At 50.3% G+C, this 21,513-nt stretch overlaps 7 protein-coding genes across 7 annotated transcripts; 2 read left to right on the top strand and 5 right to left on the bottom strand.

Moving 5' to 3' along the window:
* Positions 1-610: 610 nt before the first annotated feature.
* CONPUDRAFT_123862 (uncharacterized protein) lies at positions 611-1,559 on the bottom strand (the record flags this gene model as incomplete). The annotated part of the gene is made up of 8 exons (XM_007770250.1): positions 1,431-1,559; positions 1,348-1,367; positions 1,280-1,285; positions 1,199-1,229; positions 1,127-1,148; positions 913-1,074; positions 838-853; positions 611-786 (listed from the first exon to the last, which is right to left on the bottom strand). The coding sequence occupies exons 1-8, from the start codon at positions 1,478-1,480 to the stop codon at positions 611-613; spliced, it is 483 nt and encodes a 160-aa protein (XP_007768440.1). The 5' UTR covers positions 1,481-1,559.
* Positions 1,560-2,641: 1,082 nt separating this feature from the next.
* Positions 2,642-4,140, bottom strand: CONPUDRAFT_165234 (uncharacterized protein; the record flags this gene model as incomplete). The annotated part of the gene is made up of 4 exons (XM_007770249.1): positions 4,043-4,140; positions 3,012-3,979; positions 2,908-2,954; positions 2,642-2,850 (listed from the first exon to the last, which is right to left on the bottom strand). Coding segments are annotated over exons 1-4 (1,290 nt in total), but the record flags the coding sequence as incomplete, so codon positions are not given.
* A 541-nt stretch (positions 4,141-4,681) lies between these two features.
* Positions 4,682-5,008, bottom strand: CONPUDRAFT_56687 (uncharacterized protein; the record flags this gene model as incomplete). The annotated part of the gene is made up of 2 exons (XM_007770097.1): positions 4,682-4,752; positions 4,822-5,008. The coding sequence occupies 2 exons, from the start codon at positions 5,006-5,008 to the stop codon at positions 4,682-4,684; spliced, it is 258 nt and encodes an 85-aa protein (XP_007768287.1).
* A 749-nt stretch (positions 5,009-5,757) lies between these two features.
* On the top strand, positions 5,758-7,173 carry CONPUDRAFT_104100 (aldolase). Its single transcript, XM_007770248.1, has 3 exons — positions 5,758-6,121; positions 6,181-6,630; positions 6,683-7,173. The coding sequence occupies exons 1-3, from the start codon at positions 5,803-5,805 to the stop codon at positions 7,069-7,071; spliced, it is 1,158 nt and encodes a 385-aa protein (XP_007768438.1). The 5' UTR covers positions 5,758-5,802; the 3' UTR covers positions 7,072-7,173.
* Positions 7,174-7,358: 185 nt separating this feature from the next.
* Positions 7,359-12,086, bottom strand: CONPUDRAFT_123858 (aminophospholipid-transporting P-type ATPase; the record flags this gene model as incomplete). The annotated part of the gene is made up of 27 exons (XM_007770247.1): positions 7,359-7,459; positions 7,515-7,835; positions 7,887-7,985; positions 8,036-8,112; positions 8,169-8,418; positions 8,472-8,538; positions 8,587-8,612; positions 8,660-8,713; positions 8,764-8,810; positions 8,868-8,919; positions 8,971-8,994; positions 9,045-9,117; positions 9,172-9,308; positions 9,360-9,542; positions 9,596-9,818; positions 9,871-10,020; positions 10,073-10,342; positions 10,393-10,437; positions 10,490-10,543; positions 10,595-10,673; positions 10,723-10,893; positions 10,945-11,038; positions 11,091-11,133; positions 11,183-11,335; positions 11,387-11,593; positions 11,646-11,732; positions 11,784-12,086. 27 exons carry the CDS (start codon positions 12,084-12,086, stop codon positions 7,416-7,418), a joined length of 3,333 nt encoding a protein of 1,110 aa, XP_007768437.1. The 3' UTR covers positions 7,359-7,415.
* Positions 12,087-13,464: 1,378 nt separating this feature from the next.
* Positions 13,465-14,544, bottom strand: CONPUDRAFT_123854 (pyridoxamine 5'-phosphate oxidase). The gene is made up of 2 exons (XM_007770246.1): positions 13,827-14,544; positions 13,465-13,766 (listed from the first exon to the last, which is right to left on the bottom strand). Exons 1-2 carry the CDS (start codon positions 14,516-14,518, stop codon positions 13,652-13,654), a joined length of 807 nt encoding a protein of 268 aa, XP_007768436.1. The 5' UTR covers positions 14,519-14,544; the 3' UTR covers positions 13,465-13,651.
* A 3,993-nt stretch (positions 14,545-18,537) lies between these two features.
* Positions 18,538-21,091, top strand: CONPUDRAFT_123852 (galactose oxidase). Its single transcript, XM_007770245.1, has 7 exons — positions 18,538-18,720; positions 18,776-18,817; positions 18,873-19,011; positions 19,063-19,631; positions 19,688-20,643; positions 20,716-20,734; positions 20,790-21,091. Exons 1-7 carry the CDS (start codon positions 18,652-18,654, stop codon positions 21,024-21,026), a joined length of 2,031 nt encoding a protein of 676 aa, XP_007768435.1. The 5' UTR covers positions 18,538-18,651; the 3' UTR covers positions 21,027-21,091.
* The last annotated feature ends 422 nt before the right edge of the window (positions 21,092-21,513 follow it).

The following is a 21,513-nucleotide window of genomic DNA, read 5'->3' as shown; positions in this document are numbered from 1 at the left end:
CGACAAGATAAGCGCGTATGTCAGTCCATGACCGTTCGTTGTGATCACATTGCCTCTGCCAGTAAATCGTCAGCTGCAGCTGCTACATGCAGTCTTTGGTCGAGCGAGAAGTCCTACCGGAGGTAAAATGACGCAGTGATTAGGTTCAGCGTTGACATGAGCACGAAATATACCAGCCCTGACGAGGAATAGGACATCACCTTGAGCCACAGCATGCCTGGTGAAGTCGGAAGCGACTTACCGTGCAGAAGGAACGTCTTAACTAGTCGACCCCTTGTTGTCTGCGTTTTCCAGGCATACTGGTTCCGGTCTGCGGTTATTTCTGGCTTGTGTCAGATTGATTAACCAACGTACTGCAAACACTGCTACTGTGGCCATTGTATCAACAGCAAACGTCGAGAGCTGCCAAAAGTGCCATCAAATATCATGTTGAAAGTGCGGGCGAGTGTCACGTACGAATAGAAGCTTGCGTGAGGTTACACAAGATAAACACGACTTGACCTGACAAAGAAAAAAGAACGTACCCCTGGGCGGTAAGCTGTGCCACCCTCAACTGCGAGGATGTCATCACCAAAGCAACCAGCTTTAGGAAGCAGAGGATTGTTGTCCACTACGAAGAGACATGTTTATGGAGACTTTGGCGTCGAGGGTTCAGGATCTTACAGATAAACTGTGTTCCATATAGCCAAATGTCCGCAGCAAAGATTGCCAGCCAACTCGCAGAGAAAAACACCAGGATATACGTCTTCTTCCCCGTAAAAGCATAAGCTCGTAGGAGCATGACACCTGTGGATATGTCAGAAGCAACGCTGAAGATGCCGTTGTTGGAACACTTACCCTGAGCCGATATTTGCTGCATGCAATGGGCAAGATCAGCGTCCGTAACACGATACCGTCACAGAAAGGAAGTACCATTGGTATAAGGGCAGCATATACCCCATGAACCAAAGATTTGCAGAGGTCCGTGGAGTGGTTGTCCATCCATGCCCAAAGGTGAAACGGAAAAACGACGAGTGGATAATATCGACAGATGATATAGAGGACCTTGACCGATGACCATGACGACATGTGGATCTACCCAAAAAGTCAGTTCTTCGTTTCCAGATTGCAAATAGGCGAAGCCTACTAGGCAGCGTTCTTCGTCGAGGCTAACGGGGATAAATTCATCCAGCAATGAATCTTCAAGCGAAACACTTACTTCAAGAGCCATTCGTAAAGATGAATCGTATCTTAACTACACTTTACATGCAGCCTTTCATAGACGAAAAAGAACACTCACAGACGCCTGCAAATTTTTAGCCAGGGTCAGCGCTCGTGCCTGCTTCGTGAGCTCTCCGGGTTCCTTACATACAAACGATGCGCGGCCGCTTGAAGCGTCGAACTGAGCGTCAGAATTACACGCCGGAAGCCTCGCGCAATGAAGTACCCACATTCTAATGGCGGTTTCAACCTCGTACCTGGTACCATCCAGGGGATCCATGCAAGTGAGCAGGAACAATGTCTTAGACGCTGGTGTGCTCGATGGCAACAAGATGTATTGTCAGTATCAAAATTTCGTGAGTTTCGCGGGGGGCTCCACAAGGACTGAATTGAAAGGACGGATATTCCTTGCTACAAACACGCCTTAATGGGTCTCTGCGATGAAAATGGGGATGACGCAGATCAGGGTTGCTGTAACGTACGCTTGAGTTGCCTACGGCGTGCATCAAGTTGATCGGGTTATTTCACTGGCAACAACAACTTCAGCCTCAGATAGCACGGAGATAGACCAGAAAAAGAGATGATGAACACCTCGGCTGGGGCCACTTGTAGTAGTGGAGGTCAGGAAGAAAGAGCGACCTCCAAAGGCTTGTACACCGCATATCGATCCTCCCATATATCTTCCCTGCAGGTAGGACATAATTAACACCTTCGACACCAGCTGCTTGCTGATGAGGCGTGTCAGTACTAGCGAGCCTCTTTTCTCAGGTTCAAGCATGCACGGCGCACGAGGGCGCACGCCAAGTGTGATTCTTGGGGCAGCCGAAATGAAGAAGCGAACCTCCGGGAAAAGAAAGCCACACATTGACAGAGTTACATCAAGCCCAAAATAGATAGTGAAGCAGCGTACAACATAGCGGACTCGTCGATTATTGGCTGAGTAAGCACGTAGCTACCCCCTATGCCGTCAAAGAAGTCATAGGCACAGCAACTTCCTCTAAATCATACTCGTCATCTTCGTCAAAGTCATCCGGCAATCCATCTTCCGTTATTGCACTGAGATCGTTTTCAGGCTTATCCTCTTCGGTGACTATGGACATATTTAGATCGTGTGCGAGCTCAGCCTCGTCCAGCTCCGCAATATCCGCAAGCTGAGCTGCCAGCAATGCAAGTTGCGCTTGAAGCGCTGCTCTCTGCTCGTTAGTGAGTTGCCCACCGTTGCCCTCCGCTGCAACTGCAGTCGCTGATGGGCCGCCGTTAAGATTGTGGTTCAATGTGGGATCGGCATTCAATGCCGTAGTGGGCAGTTGATCGGGGTGAGCGGTTGGGCTTACATCCTCGGTGGTTGTGCTGGCACTTGGCGAGGTTTCCCCGTTAGCTCCTGACATCTGGAGTAGCTCACCGAAGTTGATGGCCTTGAGAATATTCTGAGCGGCTTCCCAAGCATCATTGCCAGCCATGTCGTCTGACGTTTCCGTAAATGCTTTGAAGGGAGCGGCAGATACGGTCTGATTGGTATTTTCGGCTTGAGAGAGAGGCTGAGGTGTATGACCAGGATAGCCATATCCGCCATAAGAAGAGTAGCCTGGATATCCTGGTGGGCGTGACTGCATGGCAGAACTAGCGTATGGATTATTTGTTGGGTTGTGACTGAGAGGGACTCGAGTAAAGGGAGATGGAGAAGGACCCGCTGATTGAGAAACTGACATGGTCTGTGCTTGAGTTTGTGGCCTTCGGGTCGTTCGACGCGATGTCTTTTGAGTTATATCAGAATGTATGCTCTCGAACAGAGCACCGAAGTGAAAACATACATTACCACCCTCCCAAGCTACGTTCAGACGGTATTTCCCGTTGCTTCCTTTTTCCAAGCGACCTCTCTTGAATGCCTTCTGTAGGGCTTGGCTAGCCGATGGCCTGAAATTTGTTTGCAATGGGTAGTGCATTGCCATCCAGCTGAACAAGGCTTTTGGTGCGCACCCCTCGGGGTCGCCGCAATCGTTGAGAGCCTCCACTATCATCTCTTCATAGCTGGGTAGGTCATCCACAGCATTTGGGGGTTGGACTGAGGCATCGTGCTGGTGAGGATGGGGAGGGTGGGGAGGGTGTGAGAGAGGTGCAGTGGAGAATAAGGGCGGTGGATGGGATGATTGACCAGGAGAATATGGTCCGGGAGGAGGAGGAGGAGGAGGAGGGAAGGAAGGAAGATAACCATGAGGATAGTTGTATGGCGGATGATGAGGGGGGTGCGGAGGATAGTAGGGTGCATGAGGATAAGCTGGACTGTAGTAAGGTTGATGAGGGTACGGCGGAGGTTGACCTGGTGGGTGTATTGGCGGTTGAGTCGGTGTCTGCGTTTGCGATGGTGGCTGCGGTTGAGCATTGTCTGCAGCAGTCGGTGGCGGCGGATTGCTTGACCCAACTTCTGCGGGGGTATTGGGTGAATCAGACGCCGGTGCTGAAGGCGAAGCATCGTTCTCGTGCGAGGCATTACCATTGCCAGTGACCGCAGGGGATACTTCCGATGTTGAGGCAGCAGCCTGCGCAGGTCCAGCGCCTTCGGGGGATGCGGATGCTCTGGCGTTCTGCGTACTCTGTGCACTCTGCACATTCTGTGCGTTCTGCGCTTGAATGGCAGCAATGGCAGCTCGAATATCATACGGCCATACAGTACTTTTGACATGCAATGGGGCATGGGCCTCAAAGGTGAGGCACATGTCTATTATCTGTGAGGCAGGGAGAAGTCCCAAGTACGTGCGCTTGATGGCATAGATTTCTGATTCTGCAACACATATCAGGACTCGCCACTTTGGAAAGGCTCATCGTCATGTCGTTCTCCGCTCACCAGACAGGGGTTGATAAGCATTATGTATTGGTGGATGGGCGCCGGGATAAGGAACCTGACTCGCCATCGGTGTTGTTTTTGCTGCTGCACAGTTTCTTGCATCAAGGTTCGCATTCAAACTCCTACTCGACGCGGGTGTCGTTTCTTACAACGGGCACACAGGGGTTCACAACGCTCACAGGCTGTGGCACCCAAACGAACGGTGAAGATATTCGCTCACGGTCTCTACAATTCAGAGTATCATACGGCTGGGGACTAGTCTATTGATCTATTGGTGTTTCATGATGCAGTAAGGTTAGTACTAAGACTGGATGGCGAAGCATAGAAATAGAAAATCGATTCTCAAATCGTGCTGTTCGTGGTACCGTACACGTGTACGTCTATTCTCAATGTCGACCCAAGACCCAGTAAATCAGCAGCCCAGCTAGGTTTCATCGATGATTCCTAAATGATTACGATGATGGAAGTTGAGTCCCAGGTGAGGACTGAGGCTTAGTAGGTGAGGAAGATTCTTTGCTGTGCAGAAGAGCGGCTTCCTCTGGTGATAGGGAGAGAAACGATGCCTTCTGGCGAGCTACCCATCGACGTGCCTGAGAAACCAGCCAAGAATTAAAGTGGACCATCAGGTATATCATGAATTTAGCGTACTGGCGAGAATACATGCTCCCGTTCACCCCAGTCAGCCCAGAATACACAGTAGGCAAGCGCAGCTAGAGTCGGAAACAGGTTGGTAAGTAACTTGACACGCATTGCGATATCTCGGATTGACATGAACCAACCTGGTATCACGGTATACTTGAGGATATGGGACGCAGAGTATACCCAAGGGGGTCGAAAATCAGTGGGTGTCACCTCTGGTTGACTACTCGACGGCGTTGTCGCGTACTGGCGAGATCTGTCGCGGAGCGGAACCCTGGAGCCCCGCAGAATCCTTGTGACCGTGTTTGATGCAGATAACTTGATCATGTCAACCTCAGAAGAGTAATACCTAGTCAGTACTGCTGGAACGCGGAGAGGCGAGGTGAAGAGTATTAAATGTGCCGTGCAGCCGCGGCATCGCGCGTCACGTCGCGTCGGAAGAAATCCACGTTTAGCCCCCAACTAATGACTGACATCTGCACCTTCCCCATTTCCAGTTCACCGCAGCAGAAGCGATGTATGTCAAGCCCCCTGACCACTGATTAAGGCTCTATCTTGCCTTCATTTCATAACCGCAATCAACACAGACGACAGCCATGGAAATTTTAGGGTCATTCGAAGGCAACTTGGCGGATTAACTGATATGGATCAAAGAGGATCAAGGACGGTTTGAGACGCTGCACCTCCACAGCCTTTCGACCTACCGAGCATACGTCATTACCGAATAGGTCAGCTGTTTCGGCTAGCTCAACTCATGGGGTACGAGAACCTCTCCTGTGTGCTCAAGATCTTGTCTCCCTTTGCCTGTGAGGGCGAAACAAGAGGCGAATCGTTCTTCACCCTGGTGGCAATCAATGGTTTCAAACTGCATCTTGGTTACTTCACAATGATAAGAATAACACCGGGCACAAACTCACGCTAGACGACGCAGACCATGGCAAGAGAAACGTTCGAACCGCGATTGGGACCACGCCACTCGCATTCAGTATGCACGGAATATCCTTTCACAAGCCTTCCGAGGTTCCGGTGCCCTTCTGAGCACCTGACCCCAGAACCTCAAAGGATTTATACCTCCTCCCCACCTTGCTCGATAACTCATCGTTCCCATTTCTCATTCAGCCATGTCCCTCAACGCAACAAGCACTCCAGGCTACACCTTTGGCACTGGCGCAGCGGCTGGCGCTGTCGACAGTGACCCCAACGCCTACCTGTACCCCCATCATACCACTGCTAATGCCAAAGCTCTGATCGAGACAGCCCAAGCCCTGGTGAACCCACGTGGCAAAGGCATCTACGCTACCGATGAAACTCCTGAGGGCATCGAAGCCCGTCTCATTGCAGCTTTGGGCGCAGACGCTGCCGGGAAGACCTTCTCGGACGCCGAGAAGAGAGATCGTCGGAGACGCTGGAGGGAGTGCTTGTACGAGTCTCTTCCGACCGGTAAGCTGGATCTTATCGCCCTTCTCTGGGAAGTATTTTTCAATAATTCTTGTCCGAAGATTATATTTCGGGAGTTATCCTATACTACGAGACCCTGGTCGATTTCCAACTCGCTCCTGTTCTGGCTGCTCGTGGAATCATCCCCGGCGTCCGCGCGGACACAGATGCACACCCGCTTCCCATCTCACCAGCGGAACCGGCCACCCAGGGTCTCGATGACCTCCTTCCACGCCTGCAGGCCGCTCGCGCTGCCGGCGCCCGCTTCACCAAATGGCGTGCCCCTATCCTTTGCAATTCTTCTTCCCTTCCTTCCCATGCCGCCCTCGAGGTTCAGGCCGAGTCCCTCGCCCGTTTCGCAGCGATCAGTCAGCAGGCAGGCCTTGTGCCCATTGTTGAGCCCGATGTCGACTTCAGCGACGACGCCGACCTCAAACGCAGCGTCGAGGTCCACGTCAAGATCATCAACTTGATCTACGCCCGCTGTGCCGCATATGGCGTTCTCTTGGAAGGTAAATGCAATTGCATGATCTCATATCATTTTATGCTAACTCGCTGCCTCAGGATCGCTCATCAAGCCATCCTTTGCTCAACCCGGCTTGAAGCACCCTTCGCGTTCGACCGTCTCCGCTGAGGAAATTGGTCTTGCCACAGCCACCGTTCTTGCACGCTCGGTACCGATCGCCGTTGCCGGTGTCGTTTTCTTGTCCGGTGGTCTCTCCGATGGTGACGCTATTAAGTATCTCAACGCCGTGAACAAGGTCATCGACACCCCTCCCGCCGCCGGCTCGCACCTGCGCCTGTCGCACCTTCCTCCTCTCACCTTCTCGTTCGGCCGTGGTCTCCAAGGTGATGCCATGCAGAAGTGGGTTAAGGGTGACGAGGCCGGTGCCAAGCAAGCCTTTGAAGTGCGAGCCAAAGCCTGCTCCACCGCCGCGCGCGGTGGGGCTTAAAGCGCATTCGAGGTCTCCATAAAATCTCCATGCTCGTTTGTGAAAAAATGTATCAGCAAATCCTTTGTATGTTCCAATAGATGTGTAGAATTATGATCTTTTCATGGATACTATCATGTTTGATCTAGCCCCGATGAGTTGATCACAATGGAGTATCGTGGATACTTGTATGATCTACCTAGCAGGCTGACGCTGGTCTCTGGTCATCACGACGAATATTGTCAATGAGACGTGAATAAAAAATGCGCGGTACGTATACAGTCGTTCATATATAACTATTGATGGGTATTTTGGTGACCTCTGTACACCGTTGACGTTTGTAACAATTGTGGTATACTAGAGTTTTATTTGTTGCGAGAACGCAAGCTCATCGTCCTCATTGTGGGAACTAAAGATCAGTTGTTAGAAGTGAGTATTTTCTCGGATGAACGAACAGTACGTACACATCATGAGACCCTTAATATCCTTTACCTTCGACTGCTCGATCGACTTGCGCATGAGGAGGACACGGATCGACGACCAAATAAGGAGCAAGCAACCAAACGCCACAGGGATGAGCCAGTAAAGAGGAGAGAGGTGGTACGAGCCCCCGAAGACGACACGTAGCGGCGGCGTATATATAATGAAGATGCCGAGGCAGGCTCCGGCCAGGATACCGAAAAAGTTGTAGTAGTTTGCAACGACGCTACGGCCGAAGGGGAATCTAAACTTCGCTTTTACAGCAAACACGTTGAAGCATTGCACGATGAAGATGGAAAGATAAACTGGCGACAGCTGGTTAGAACACATCCTTGATGCGCGTAAGTGTGGCTTACCGATGGATTGGGCCTGTGCCAGTGCTTCGGTTTGACCAGCGGCATCGATAACGTGGCCCTTCGAGTTTGTGAACGGAGGACTTGAAGAAGTGAAGTAGCCTACAAATAGTTAGGATTCAGCGGTCAAAATCGATTGGTGAATAACTCACTGCCGTTGGACTGGGCTATACGCAGATCGCTGGGCGAGAATCCGTTCTTGTAGAACACAACAAAGTATGCAACCAGGCTGTCGAGGAGTACTCGATTGATGAACTTCGAACAACACGGAATATCATGACTTACGATGCAAGCATTTCAATACCACCGGCTTCCAAGTATGAGTAGCTGAGGAGCTTGGAGTCCACGAGTGTTTCATCTTCTTTCTTTTCGAGTTTGTCCTCCCAGAAAGCGGCGGTAAACGGTGCTTTTACTGCTGAGGCTACTTTCGACATGTGACTGGGAGGAATGAACTCTTGCGTTTCAGGGTCTCGAATTAGTGTCTTGGTACGGTGAAGAGCACGACGCTTGAGGGCGTTTATCGAACGATCATTCACTAGGAGTACTCATGAGACCTTTTTATGAGGACGCTGATAGAAACTTGCTTACCTGGCTTTCGGGGGCCCATTCTCATTAAACCATCGGCAGTCTCAGGTTTATCCCATGCAAACGAAAGCTACGACAAATGAGGAAGCAAACAATGAAAATACATACAAGAACTTACGGCGACAAAGAGCTCGAATCCAAGATCTGCAGATAATATGAGCATGCTGCTAGGACAGCAAAAGTGCTCTTACCGATGACCAGGATCAAAATAGCAGAGATGGGCAGAGGAATGGGAACGACGACATCTGACGAACTTGTCAAATACGCGGATAGCTAACGGTGAAGAGAATCTTACAAAGTAGCTGAGGAATGACCTCGGGCGTACTATGTGTTATAGTATACCTAAAAGTAGTCGGCTTAGCTTCGTGAAACATTTTTTTGCGGTGACAGCGTGCTTACTGAATGGAACGCTTCAAATTCACGAAAATTTGTCGTCCTTCGGCGACACCCTCTATAACAGTGTCAGATTGTGACTCAAGTGTGATAAATGAAATCTACTTACTGACCGTGGAAGCGAAGTTGTCATCTAGGGGATGTACGTCAGTGTTGGTTATTCCAAAAGGATGGAATAATTACCAAGTAAGATCATGTTCGCAGCTTCCTTGGACACATCAGATCCGGAGATGTTCATGGCGATACCGAGATCAGCCTATATTACGAACATGAGTCGCAAACATACAAAGTATGGGCCAAAAAAGCTTACCTTCTTTAATGCGGGTGAGTCGTTCACACCGTCGCCCGTGACACCGACGATGTGTCCCAGTGCCTGTGCACGCTTGACGATCTCGAGTTTGTGCTGAGGGGATGTCCGGGCGAACACAATTTCTTTCTTGTTGAAGACTATATGCACTCAACAACAAGCCACCTTTCGAATTCTATGAGGTAACTCACTTTGATCCCATTGCCAGCCTTGCAGGCCATCGATATCATCGCCATGAACAACAACGGCGTCGACCTCGTCTTCGTAAACTTCCTCTACCGAACGGTTGGTGCGGACAGCGAGGGACTCCCGAGTGTCACCAATAATGAGGTTAATCTTGCGAGCGATGGCTTCTGCCGTCTTAGGGTGATCGCCTAGGCGAAAGGTCATTTTAGAACTCATTCTTAATAGGGTAAAATAGTTTTACCTGTAACCATCATGACTTTAATGCCAGCAAGACGCAGGGTACCAATAGCCTCGCGAACACCATGCTTTGGAGGGTCCTCGAGGGAAACCAGACCAACGAAGCACATGTCAGTGATAGGGTAACCGCCGTCCGTCTTCGTGAAGGTGTGGTCCTTGGGATACTCGGATTCAGAAAGCTGCAGCTGGGCGCAAGCAATGACGCGGTGTCCACGAGATGCCATGTACTGCAGTGCTCCACTTAGAGGATAGCCGTGGTAGATCAATAGAGGAACATACGTCGTACGCATCATCATACGCCCGCTTGAACTCATCAGTAATGGGTATTTGCTGTCCATCCTGCAAGTACGTCGAACACTTGGCAAGGACACGTTCCGGAGCTCCTTTGATGTAGGAAGTCAAAGGCCCGTTGGCATGACGCTTTTCGAGCTTTTCGAGACGGTAAGATACCAGCAAATTTGTAGAAACACGTTAAACTTACGATAACGAGAGCCCACTTGTTCGCCGAGTTAAAGGGAACTTCGAAAACTTTTGGGTGCTGCTTTTGGTACGCATCGTAATGCGAGACATGATTTCCGGCAAAACGAGTCAATCCAGTTTCGGTGGCGTCACCGAGAATGTTACGCTGGTCGAAGGGGACATCGGTCTTGTCGAACTTGATCTTTGAGTTCAGGGTGGCGATGTCCACCATCTCACGCATGCCTGGTGCGACGAGAGAGAACGCGGCCGTATCGTCCTCATCGTTGTTCGACTACCCGCTGATCAAAAACTTGGCTACTGACGGTTCTGAGAGCCTCGTACCTGGAACGCCGTATACATCTTGAGGCCACTCCAAAGGTTCGTCACCTGAGACAAAAACAATCAAGTAAAAGTCGGTATGCAAGGGATTTCGCCCTACTGTCATTTGGTTCCGAGTCAGCGTGCCAGTCTTGTCGGTTGCGAGGAGAGTCAGCTGTTATTGCTGTGAGTATCAGACACAGTAAATGCATTGGTCGCGTTTTACCGATCCCAGAGTCTCCACGCCCTGCAGATCCTTCACAAGCACCTTCTGGTTTGCCATTCTCTTTGCTGCAATGGAAAGACTATTCCGTCGTGAGCCAGCGCACCCAATCACTGCAGTGAAATACGAACAGCAGAGTGACCACAGATGGCAGACCCTCTGGGACAAATGCCACGAGGATGGAGACGGCGAATGTAACCGTTTGGGCAGCCTTGCCCTTGTAAGCAGTCGTGATCCCAACAACAAAGAACACAACAGCAAAAACAATGGCGATACACGAGACCATTGTCACAAAATGAGCACTGTACGAAATATCTCAGTACCCCTTGGTGGCCTTGGAACAATAGACTCACATCTCGACACCGAGAGGACTCTGGTTCCCGCTTTCACCTCCCGTGAGGGCAGCAATTTGACCAATCAGCGTGTGATCACCAGTACGAGCGACGACTAGAGGCGGCGTGTCAAACTTTTGACGGATAAGATTTAGCATTAAACATACCGCCCCATCCTTCGCCATTGACGACAAGAGTAGAGTTGAAGACCTAACAAAAAGCTCAACCAAATATGTCTTGAACAAGTGAGTTGGCTCACCAAGTTCTCAGCTTCGACTGGGCGGGCAGTGGACCCATCAGGAATGGCGTAGCGCTCTTGAGGCTCAGACTCTCCCGTTAGACTGCTATTGTCAACCTTGAGATCACTTCCAGCAAACAGAATCAGATCCGCTGGTGTCTTGTCTCCGGAGCGCTATGGTGATCCGTTAACGACGTTGCAATGATGAAAAGTCAAGCGATTCACAATAAGAACTACATCGCCTTTGACTAGATCTGCCGCCGGAACAGAAGTGAGAGCGCCATCCCTGACCACATGACAGGAGGGCGGTATCATAGCCAGAAAAGATGCTAAAATAGCTTCCGATTTCTGGAGCTGATAAAACTCAATGAAAGCGTTGAGGAAGGCGACCGCGATGAGAATACCACCCAAGTAGGTGTTTTGAAAGTTTTCCTGAGTAGACGTTTAAAGAAAATAAAATAAAGAGTAAACGAGACGAACTTACCTTGAATTGGATACCAAGCAGAACGTATTCGAGAATACCAGCGATGATCAGCAGAATGTTAAACATGGTCACTAGACAATCAAAGTACTACAGCGAGAGTCAGGAAATTGTTATAAGGACCCAAGTTGCTCTCCGCACCTTGCGCAAAGCCGACTTCTTTTTGGGAGGTGTGAGGATGTTGGGACCATCCCGAAAAAGGGCAGCCTTGACCGCCGCCGAAGTAAGACCTTGAGATTGAGCAGGATCCTTGGTGTTGAAACTGGAGGAAAGTTTCTCTTCGAGGTCCTTGAAGTTATAGCGGTGCTCCTGGATGTCTACATTTTCAAAACCTGTGTCCTTTCCGGCCTTGTTCTTTTCATCCTTGAGGTGCTCGTAGCCAGCAGCCGCCAGCTCCTTGTCCTCAATCGTCAGGGTCTTTTCAAGGGTAACGGTCTTCTTCATCTCAGGGCCTTTGGGACGGATCAGCTTCTCCTCCACATGTTGATCAGGAGGAAATGCGACAGAGCGGGCAGCGGCGTTCTCGACATTGTCGGCGAGAGGACTTTCTGCCAGAGGCTGCTCGGGCGCCTGATTAGGGAGACTGCTGTCCATGGGGGTATTGAGAGTGGAGGGCGACTGGCTGAGGCAGTTCCACAATTGGCCGCAGGTATTTATGAGGAAGTTTCCTAGGAGCCCCCTTTCACCAGTTGATCGAGAAAATTTCCGCAGGCAAATACGCGGTTGTCCTACCGGCCAACCTGCGCCCATTGATTGGATCTAGTTTGAGATTCAGCCGCATGAAGTGGCTAATGAGCCCAACGAACGGCCAAAACACCTCAAAGGATGAGAGGTCACGTGGTTCGGATAGGCGAAACCACGTCCATCTCAAACCTTGCTGGCAGAATTCCTGCCGACTACTTTCAGAGAAAATGCCCTTGACACCCGGTGGGAAGTGCTCCACACGAGAGGCAGACGATAGGGTGCCAGCCTAGGAGACCAGAGCGACGATCACCGGCAGCCGGCCCCTGCCCCGGTGGCCCCTCAAATATTCCGGCCTTGTTTTTCGAAACTCGAGTTGGCACTGTATCCAGAAGCCGAATGAGCTATACGAAAACATTGTTGTCTTCAAGGATACCGCCGTCTGTGGCTCAGAAAGTCGACTGAGCGATATCGAGGAATAGTATCGAAAGGGCAAAAAATCTGTGGCGGCCTAGCGTCTAACTTTACCGCTCGTCCGTGGTAAGACTACCACGCGACAAGACCCTATCCAGTTTAGTAACTCACTGTTAAAGTGTGAAGACGTACCTCCGGCGTTTGTTGGACCACGGAAGCCAACTTAGTGCAGATGCATAGTATTGTCGTGTTACACCTAAAATGTCAACCCACAAAACAGCAAGCACTGAAGCAAACTGATTAAAGGATTCGCAGGGGAGCCACGGAGTTGACGGCTATCTGCGCGATGACCGCATCACTCGGTCAAGAAGATGTCGGTGTATATTCTGGTTTGAACCTATGGCTAATCTTGGAAAGTTCCGTTGCATTCTGCCTGTCACGTAAGAAGGTTCGATATAGACACTCGATAAGCCCAAAGTCCGCATCTTCGATCGCCGTCCGCCTCGGAGGACCACAGTGGTTGGCGTAAACAGCACTAGCCTTGTCCTGTCATCACGAGCAGGTGTATGCTGCTACACAGACAGGATAAATTAAGGATAGCCGGGAACAGGATCTAAGCGCTCCGAGAATCCTTTGGATACTGGCTAGATCCAGGTGCTCGAGCGTACCATCGAGGTTCCATAGACAGATCGCACGGCGGCGTAGCGGGACATATCTCCATTATCGTGGCCTGGTTGATGATGTCGTTCTGAGTCGTTAGCCTGTCCTTCAGTTCTGTGCGGAAGATAATTGAGTGTACAATGATACATGGAACAGTATGACGAAGGCTAGTAAGTGTGGGTCTAGCATAGCTAGATATGAACTCATCTATCTACATGGGTTCGAGCCAACTGTGGCTGGTAACTCCCTGATTATCAGGGTGCCAGACGCTCAATTCGCCATGTAGGGTGATCTGTCGATCCATCCTTGCGCAAATAACGAACGCGGTCGTGTAATCTCGATGGCTTTCCAAGCCAAAACTCCACTTCACTGTTGGTGCAGCAATAAGCAGCTGAGAACAGTCCGACGCAGATAAGGTGAGCAGCTCACCTAGGGATTACTCTCCATCCACCCCAGAACTCAGGCAGAGGGACATCACCTTCCTTCGCGCCCTCACCTATCCCAAACTTCTGCTGCATCTCGGACAACTTTTCGTGAAGCTCTCCCTCCTGGACCACAGAGCTCTGGTGACTAGCCCAGGCACCTAACCTACTGCCCACAGGCCTACTCTTGAAGTACTCCTCGCTCTCTTCCTTGGTGAGCTTTTCAACCTTGCCGAGTACTCGTACTTGGCGGGACACTTCGCGCCAGTAAAATAGAAGGGCAGCATTTGGGTTTTCGAGCAGCTCCCTAGACTTGCGAGAAGTGTAGTTGGTGTAGAACACGAATCCGTGTGCGTCTAGCTGCTTGAACAGAACCATGCGGGAAGACGGGATGCCAGAGGCAGTCGAAGTGGAGAGCGAGACTGCCTCGGGCTCGCGCACACCGGCCTTGCAGACATCTTCAAACCAAGTGTGGAATTGTTGGATGGGAGACGGGTTCACGTTCGAAGGCGTGAGGTGGTCAGGTGTCTCGTACTGCTTGTGATCTTTGACGGTCAGCTTCTCGTGGTCTTTGGAGATCTCAAGGGTTGCCATGGCGCGCTGTGTAAGGAGAGGTCGTAGGAACGGTTGAGCGGTGCGATATGGATGAGAAAGCGCAGCGTATGGTGATCTAAGAGAGAGAATCCGGCCGAAAGCCATACTGGCACCTCCGCCCCGCCTGCATCATCACTATACTCTAACTTTATCAACTCTACTAAACATAACTCTCCTGCGCGGGTTGTGTTACAGTGTATCGATTGCGAGGCACAACAGCAGCGTCTGTCAAGCGTCTGTAAAGCTGAAGTCACGTCGGAGTATCAAAAGCTCGCGCGTGACTACCATATATGGCTAAGCAACGTCCAGAACAAACACACCGCGAGACGCGCGTTTTCCGGGTTGGAATGCAAATGACTGTATAAGATTATACTTAGTGAGCCTCGAGAGGACACTCTGTCATCGGTCCAAAATATTGCGAGTTTGTGCCTTCTGGTTGCGCCCAGTTTTGTTTCAGTGGGGGCGCAAGGTGTTAGCTCAATATACGATTACTCTTTTGCTCACAACCTGAGGTTATTTCACAGCTGGTTACTGACCCAGAGCTCAAATTTTTTTCAAAAGAGCCCATTTTCTGTCTTTTGAGCCATGTTACTTCATTTCTAGACATCCCCTTGCCAATCCAACGCAGGATGATATGGAATGGCATAGGATCATAATTATCATGAATTTAGTTTGAGAGTTTTGCGGGAGAAACGGCCACAAAAGACAGTTGTACATCCTGGCGGTGGTGTACATTCTCACGGGGGATGACAGTACACTTGAAAGAGTACTAGTGTAGTGATGGCGTTCTGCTGATGGGCTCGGTGACACTAACATTATTCTCTTCGGTTGAGGAAATTACCGATCTTCGAGCAACGAACATCGATGAACAAGGAATATGTCAAAGCATGTGGGACAAACGGTTTGAGGTCTACGAATGGATGTAGTTGTGGTGCTCTCCGTGTATGCAGCGCGTATATAACGCTGCACTCAGTGGACGCTGTAAAAGAAAGGCATGGCCAACATGTCAATTACGCCCGCCTGAGATGTGATGACGTTATCCGCGATGACCTTCATATTTGTCGCTTTGAATCCGAGCCATCAACTCGCACCAATCTATCTCACCACAACACCTAAGTCATGTCGCCTCAGATCAGCTCGGAAAACCACAAATCACTGAGTGGTTTTTGACGAATAAAACTTGAATAAAACACTGTGCCTGTCAAGGAGCCTCAGATGGTTGCCCAAACCGGTACTTAGATCCTCTTCTGCAACATCTATGAAATAATTTCTCACTATCGGAAGACAGGCAGTATTGACCGGGTCCAATTCCTGGCCTCAGGCCTCGGGACGTGCACGAATTTCGTCAACTGAAATGTCAAATATGTTATAGTACTAAGTAGCATGAGCCTTCCATACTCACTCAGGCATCTATCTTGACAAACTCTAAGTGCACCTTTCCGAAGAAGGAACATTCATGTATTGATTTCAACAGTTTCCCAACCCCTCCAGGGCGCTGCATTCTCCCACAAGGAGATCCACAAGACTGCGGGCAGCATAGATGGAGGGGGAAGCCTTGGGGGAAACGCCTGGAAACGCGCACAGCGGTAACAGGCAGTCACGCTGTGATCGCGTGTGACCACAAGCCAAATCGGGTATGAGTTTGTGCGGAACAAACAGTTCGCGAGACGCGCATTTTCCGGGTTGGAATGCAATTTTCCTTTTATGGCTCGGCTACAGCCAATACCCTGCCCAATATGGGCTTATTACCGATATCGGCTCCCACGCAGACTGTGCAGTCTGACGGTGGCCGGTCCTTGGTTCTAAAATCCACTGATGCTCGTATAGTAGGGAATCCGTCCACTTTGGCGCTTCGTAGATTTTTCCAGTATTAGCTTGTGTCTTGGAGATGCTTCAAACCTTATTTTACAGGACGGGCCAGCGAGGAAAATATTCCAGGACTTACGGAAATTTGGCTGTCTCTGGCGGGGGATAACAGTATGCCACTTTCATCTAAATAAATTTACCAGACCACCTTTTCCTTTGCAGATTTGAGAATTCGCTTGATATCATGCTGCACTTCTGTTGCATATGTGGTGTAATCTCAGACTCGGGGCCTACATCGTGTCTGTTTAGCCTCTAGGCTGCTGCAGCTCTCGTCGTTCAAATGTGCTGCCGACAACTACTCAAGCTCAAGGAAGGTCGGCGGTAGGCTTCAAGTCGTACTCGAATAAGCCAATTCCTTAATGAGACGATGAAGCGCTCGTCCAAGGCAGCGGCGAATCGTGAGATCGATAGGTCAGTGCGTCAATAAGTAGTTCATCAGAATTCTGGTCTTGATTACACTCTGTCACTCATCTCATCGTAACGTGATGACAAGGTTTCATCGAGTTATAATATATACGAAAGCGAACTTCTCGCCTTGCAATTATAATATATTATGGTCAAATGAAGAAGCTCAATCGAAAAAATCGGTGTTGTTTATTTTCGATTCTAAGTACCAGTCTTTCTCGATTGAAGATGCTGATATGAACCTCTATGAAACGGTCTCTGAATACTTTCATAGCGATAGGACGCCTCCGTCAGCGCCGCAAGCTTCTAATGGACGCAGACGACTGTCGGTCACTTCATTTGCTGCGAGCATATCCCTCGGGTTTAACCTTCAATCTAATTGCGCGGTGATGGTCGACGGGTATGCAGTAGCGCCCTGCTGAAACAATCTCGTTGATTACTTCGGACCGCTACTAGCGCGCTCCTGATTTGAAACGTATGTATGAACTGATGGCAATCCAAACTACTTACAGTCGTTTTCATTTCGATAGACCAGTTTCTACTTTCGTGGAGCAAGAAACTCTGTTTACTTTTGGAGGCCCGGTGGAGTGCGCGAATGCACCGGGAGGGTCAGAATCCCTAATACGGAGATGACATGGAGTCAGGGACGGGCGAGCCCGTGAATCGCTCAGGACTACCATCCTGCTATCTCTTCGGGCAGAAGTATGCAATGACGGGCCTTAATTCTGATCTCAAGGCTTATGTATGATGCTTGAACCTCAAGGATGTAGGTGACGTGCATTTTCAGAAATGATAAGTCAATTTTAGTCAAGATTGCAGCAAAGAAACGCGAAGGGACGAGAGGACAAGAGCAAACAAGTTGTGTGTCCCATGGGGAAAACAGCCTTACTAAGTTCGCTGCCGGTAAACAAGGCTCCACGCTCCACAAGAGTGAAATCTGGTCTATCGAATTGAAAACGACTGTAAACAGTCAAAATCCTGGTCTTCCGATCAAGAAACCATAGCCTTGAATACACCCATGCAGCAAGCGACACCCTGTGTCTTGGGTGGTAGGTTTAATTTCCTTCATGCGCTCATCGTTCTAACGACGTCGCGAACCCCCGCCCCCATGTATACATAATCTTGTTCGGGCGGAATGACCAAGGAAATGTCACGTCGTTTTGGGAGCTCAGGTGGCCTACAACTGAAAAAATAACATTATAAGAAATCTGCCGACATGTGCCACCAAAGCTGGAGATATCACCTTGATATCCAGCTTGAGGCCTTGAGGTCAGGTACCTCACCAACGTCCAGCGTTTCTGACTTCGAATCCGGGGGACGCGGTTGCAACGTGAACGTTTGAACCCTGTTGACCCCTTTTTTGGATCTAATTGGATCTTCTGCGCCTGTCAGATGGCTGAGTGACAGATAATAATGCATCTCTTCTCCGTGGCCATGTGTGCAGTATTGATATCTCGGTGCACGACTGGCTGACAGTCTATCTTCGGTCTTTGTTCGGTCTGCCACCGGTGTACTACATGTCTTTTTGTTCTATCAGCCGTAATTGTGGTTGTGGATGTTCCAGCGCCTAAGCTCAAATGAATGGTCGAGATAACGAAAAGATAACGTTAATGGACGACGAAACGGTGATACGGCTACGACTGGCTACGACTATTATTGTTGTGTGTGCAACGTAACACTACATTGACACATTGCGCCGGGGCTTGTGGTAAAGGCAATTGCAAGTGGGCAAGTTCGGTGAAGAAGCAAGCATCTATTCAGAGCCACCGCCCATTGCACGTGCGTATCGGGCCATACCGAGTAGACGGACCAAGGCACTTCCCGTTCATATTTGGCTTCATTCAAGCTCAAGTGTCTACTGCATCCCTGTTTATCCCAATCTCCTCCCTCGCTCGAGCCTAGGGTTGCGCCCCTTCTAATACAACCCTTCCTGCTTGAACGGTGACGAAAGTGCTGTAGCACTCAACATGCACTCAATATCCGACCTTACAACGTTCTGTCGTAAGACGACGGGGGACGTACCACCGAAGCTTGTCGTACGTACGTCATTATCTCATTGTAATGTCTCACTTAACCTTGCTTCTATCAAAGGGTGCTTCGACAACTGTGACAGGCTCCAAAGTATTTCTCTTTGTAGGTTGCTGTCTCGCATGTCAACGGCGCCGTGAGCTAGATACCTTCGTTTTAGGGAGGACGACTGGTCACGGAAAGGCGGATGGTCTCAGATCTCTTCGTCTTCGACCTCGAAACTTTCGTTTGGGAACGCATACAACCCCACCCAGAGGATGACGAGCCGGAGGCGCGATACTTTCACAGCACGGAGACATGTAAGTGCCATGTTCTTTGCTCCGGCTCACATGTCTCAACCATATGTGCAGGGAACAACCAGCTCATTGTCTTCGGAGGGATGGGCCATATGCCAGACTCTGACAACCCCGAAGACCTCCGCGTTCTCAATGACGTCCGTTTCTTCGACCTTGCATCGATGCGTTGGCTTTCCTCTTCGTATTCGAGCGTCAGTTATGCGGACCCCAACACAGAGGCACTCATCCCCAAACCTCGCTACGCCCATTTGTCGTCCATCACTGCGAACCGCCTCTTCATCATTGGTGGGCAGGATCTTTCAAACATATGGCTTGACGACGTCCACGTGTATGATCTCGTCCAAAAAGTGTGGGTGCAGCGTCGCAATTTCCCTCACCACTGCGGCACATATCGAAGTGTCGCTGTTTCAGCTGCTCAGCGTGTCCGTCTACCACAAGAAGAACATCGTGCAGCGGAGACCAACTCCACGCTCGGGCCGCCCGGAACGCGCTTCAAATCCGACAAATCCTCCCCAACATCCTCAAAGGAATTTACTCCTTCCGAATCTTTAGTCCATGTACCCTACTCCGCCCCTCCAACCGACGACTATCCCAACGATATTTACTTGTACAGTAACTTCAACGTGAGTCATGGTTCTGCTCCTGTACTCCTCAGCAGAACCCATAACATGCTGTCTAGTTTACAGATGTAAAACGCGAGCTTGAAGTTTTTTCACCACTCCCTGACTCAGATTTTACGATTACCGGACGCTCGAATGCAATGTCTGGGACATCATTCCCGCCTGGCCTCCGGTTTCCTTCGGGTGCTATCCTGGGCACCCACCTTATCATTGCTGGCACTTATCTCGCTCACACATACCAGTCATATTCAATATGGGCGCTTGACCTCACTAGCATGGTCTGGTCACGCATCGATCCCGGCAGTGCCGTAGCGACCGGCTCCTGGTTCAGAGCGTGTTTATGGGCAGAAGCCAACAAGTTCCTTATCTTCGGAAACCGTAACGGGAATCTCGTTGAAGACTACAATCGACGGCTACTGAGCTGGGATCACGTTTCCGTTATTGATCTGGAGGCTTTCGGGATTTACCAGCCGCCATCATTGCTTCTGGATATCCCGATGCAAGAGTACGGGCTTTCGGCGTTGGAAGAGGAGGTATTGGCCGACTTTGAGATTATCTGCGACGACGGGCGCAAAATCAAATGCTCAAGGAAGACATTGGAGGACCGATGGCCATGGTTCAAAGAGCAGAGGATCAAGTTCTTGCAACGAGCCAAGCAGGCCATTGAGATTATGCCGACCTCATCCATGGACGTTGGCCTGCCTGATCTACCTGGCGCTCCGGATTCGACTGAGCCAAGACCAGATCCACGATTGACTCCGAGGGCCTTCAACTTATCTGAGCCTTACCCCATCACCCTTGCCCTCCTGCAATACTTTTACTCTCTGGCGCTCATTACTCCCTTACAACATGCACCCGCTGTGTTGAGTCAGCTCTTGATTTTGTCGAGTATATATCAGATCACGCATCTCGAATCGCTGGTGAAGCATGCGATGCACCGCGCACTGTCCAATTCCACGTCGGTCGGTGTATACGAAGTCGCGACACTTTGTAGTTGCCGAAGTCTCCAGATAAGGCAAGTGTTTCCATGCTTCTGTACTCACACATGGACACCTCGAGCTTATTTCTGTTTCTGATCGTTGTACAGGGCTCTCAAAACTGTCATGGTAAATATATCTTCCAGCAACATTTGGACTTGGGTACTAAAGCATGCCCGTATAGTCATATAGTCAGAAACGGAGTGGCCGTTCCCGCGCAGGTAGCAAGAGCGGTGGCGGCGGAGGGAGTGGTCGTGACCGCAGTGACAGTGAGCTGCCAGGTCGCGGATCCGATGGAGACGCGGCATCATCGACGGGACGTTCGCGTGGGACGTCGGACGCCAAATTTCCTGGCTCCCTTGACCAAACGTCCAGCTCAGGCCCAACCACTAGAGGCTATGCGGCCAATTCCAGTAAGTAGTTTACACATCACACACGCCAGAGCAACGTCGTGGGTAAAATAGAATTCTAATTCGATGATTTTTGTGGACATTTATCCAGCCGTTCCCAGTGTTGGCAGTGATGGAGCACCATCATATCAAATATCGGCAAGCGCCGCTAGTGCCCCCGCTTCGCCTATAAACAACCCCCATAAGAAAAGTACATCAGCATGCAGCACCTTGAGAGCCTACCCCCGACGACGGTCCAAGTCCGAATCCATGTCGTACCACTCCAGGTCCTTCAGCATCGTCTCCGCACAGACTGACTTCGAGATATGTGCGGTCGCTGACCTGCTTGCGCATGTGGTAAACTCAAATGGAGTTGAGGGTTCAGAGGATATTGGGGTCGCTTTGGATGACGGCATGGACGACTACCTCGACCCGAACCTGCAGGAAGGCGCCTCGCGTACCCCCACATTTGGCAAGGCCCCTGCCGCACTGTCTCTCCCCCACGAGCAGGATGAGCCG

Source organism: Coniophora puteana (assembly GCF_000271625.1).
Source record: "Coniophora puteana RWD-64-598 SS2 unplaced genomic scaffold CONPUscaffold_6, whole genome shotgun sequence".
NCBI lineage: Eukaryota > Fungi > Basidiomycota > Agaricomycetes > Boletales > Coniophoraceae > Coniophora > Coniophora puteana.
This window is presented reverse-complemented; position numbering and strand designations above follow the sequence as displayed.

What these genes read in the sequence shown, in the direction of transcription:
- CONPUDRAFT_104100 (XM_007770248.1), top strand. Translation starts at nt 5,803, where the DNA reads ATGTCCCTCAACGCAACAAGCACTCCAGGCTACACCTTTGGCACTGGC. An exon ending in GTACGAGTCTCTTCCGACCG is followed by an intron (nt 6,122 to 6,180) that starts GTAAGCTGGATC and finishes TCTTGTCCGAAG; the next exon opens with ATTATATTTCGGGAGTTATC. An exon ending in ATATGGCGTTCTCTTGGAAG is followed by an intron (nt 6,631 to 6,682) that starts GTAAATGCAATT and finishes TCGCTGCCTCAG; the next exon opens with GATCGCTCATCAAGCCATCC.
- CONPUDRAFT_123854 (XM_007770246.1), bottom strand. Translation starts at nt 14,518, where the DNA reads ATGGCTTTCGGCCGGATTCTCTCTCTTAGATCACCATACGCTGCGCTT. An exon ending in GGATGGAGAGTAATCCCTAG is followed by an intron (nt 13,767 to 13,826) that starts GTGAGCTGCTCA and finishes CTGCACCAACAG; the next exon opens with TGAAGTGGAGTTTTGGCTTG.
- CONPUDRAFT_123852 (XM_007770245.1), top strand. Translation starts at nt 18,652, where the DNA reads ATGCACTCAATATCCGACCTTACAACGTTCTGTCGTAAGACGACGGGG. An exon ending in ACGTACCACCGAAGCTTGTC is followed by an intron (nt 18,721 to 18,775) that starts GTACGTACGTCA and finishes CTTCTATCAAAG; the next exon opens with GGTGCTTCGACAACTGTGAC. An exon ending in GCTCCAAAGTATTTCTCTTT is followed by an intron (nt 18,818 to 18,872) that starts GTAGGTTGCTGT and finishes CCTTCGTTTTAG; the next exon opens with GGAGGACGACTGGTCACGGA.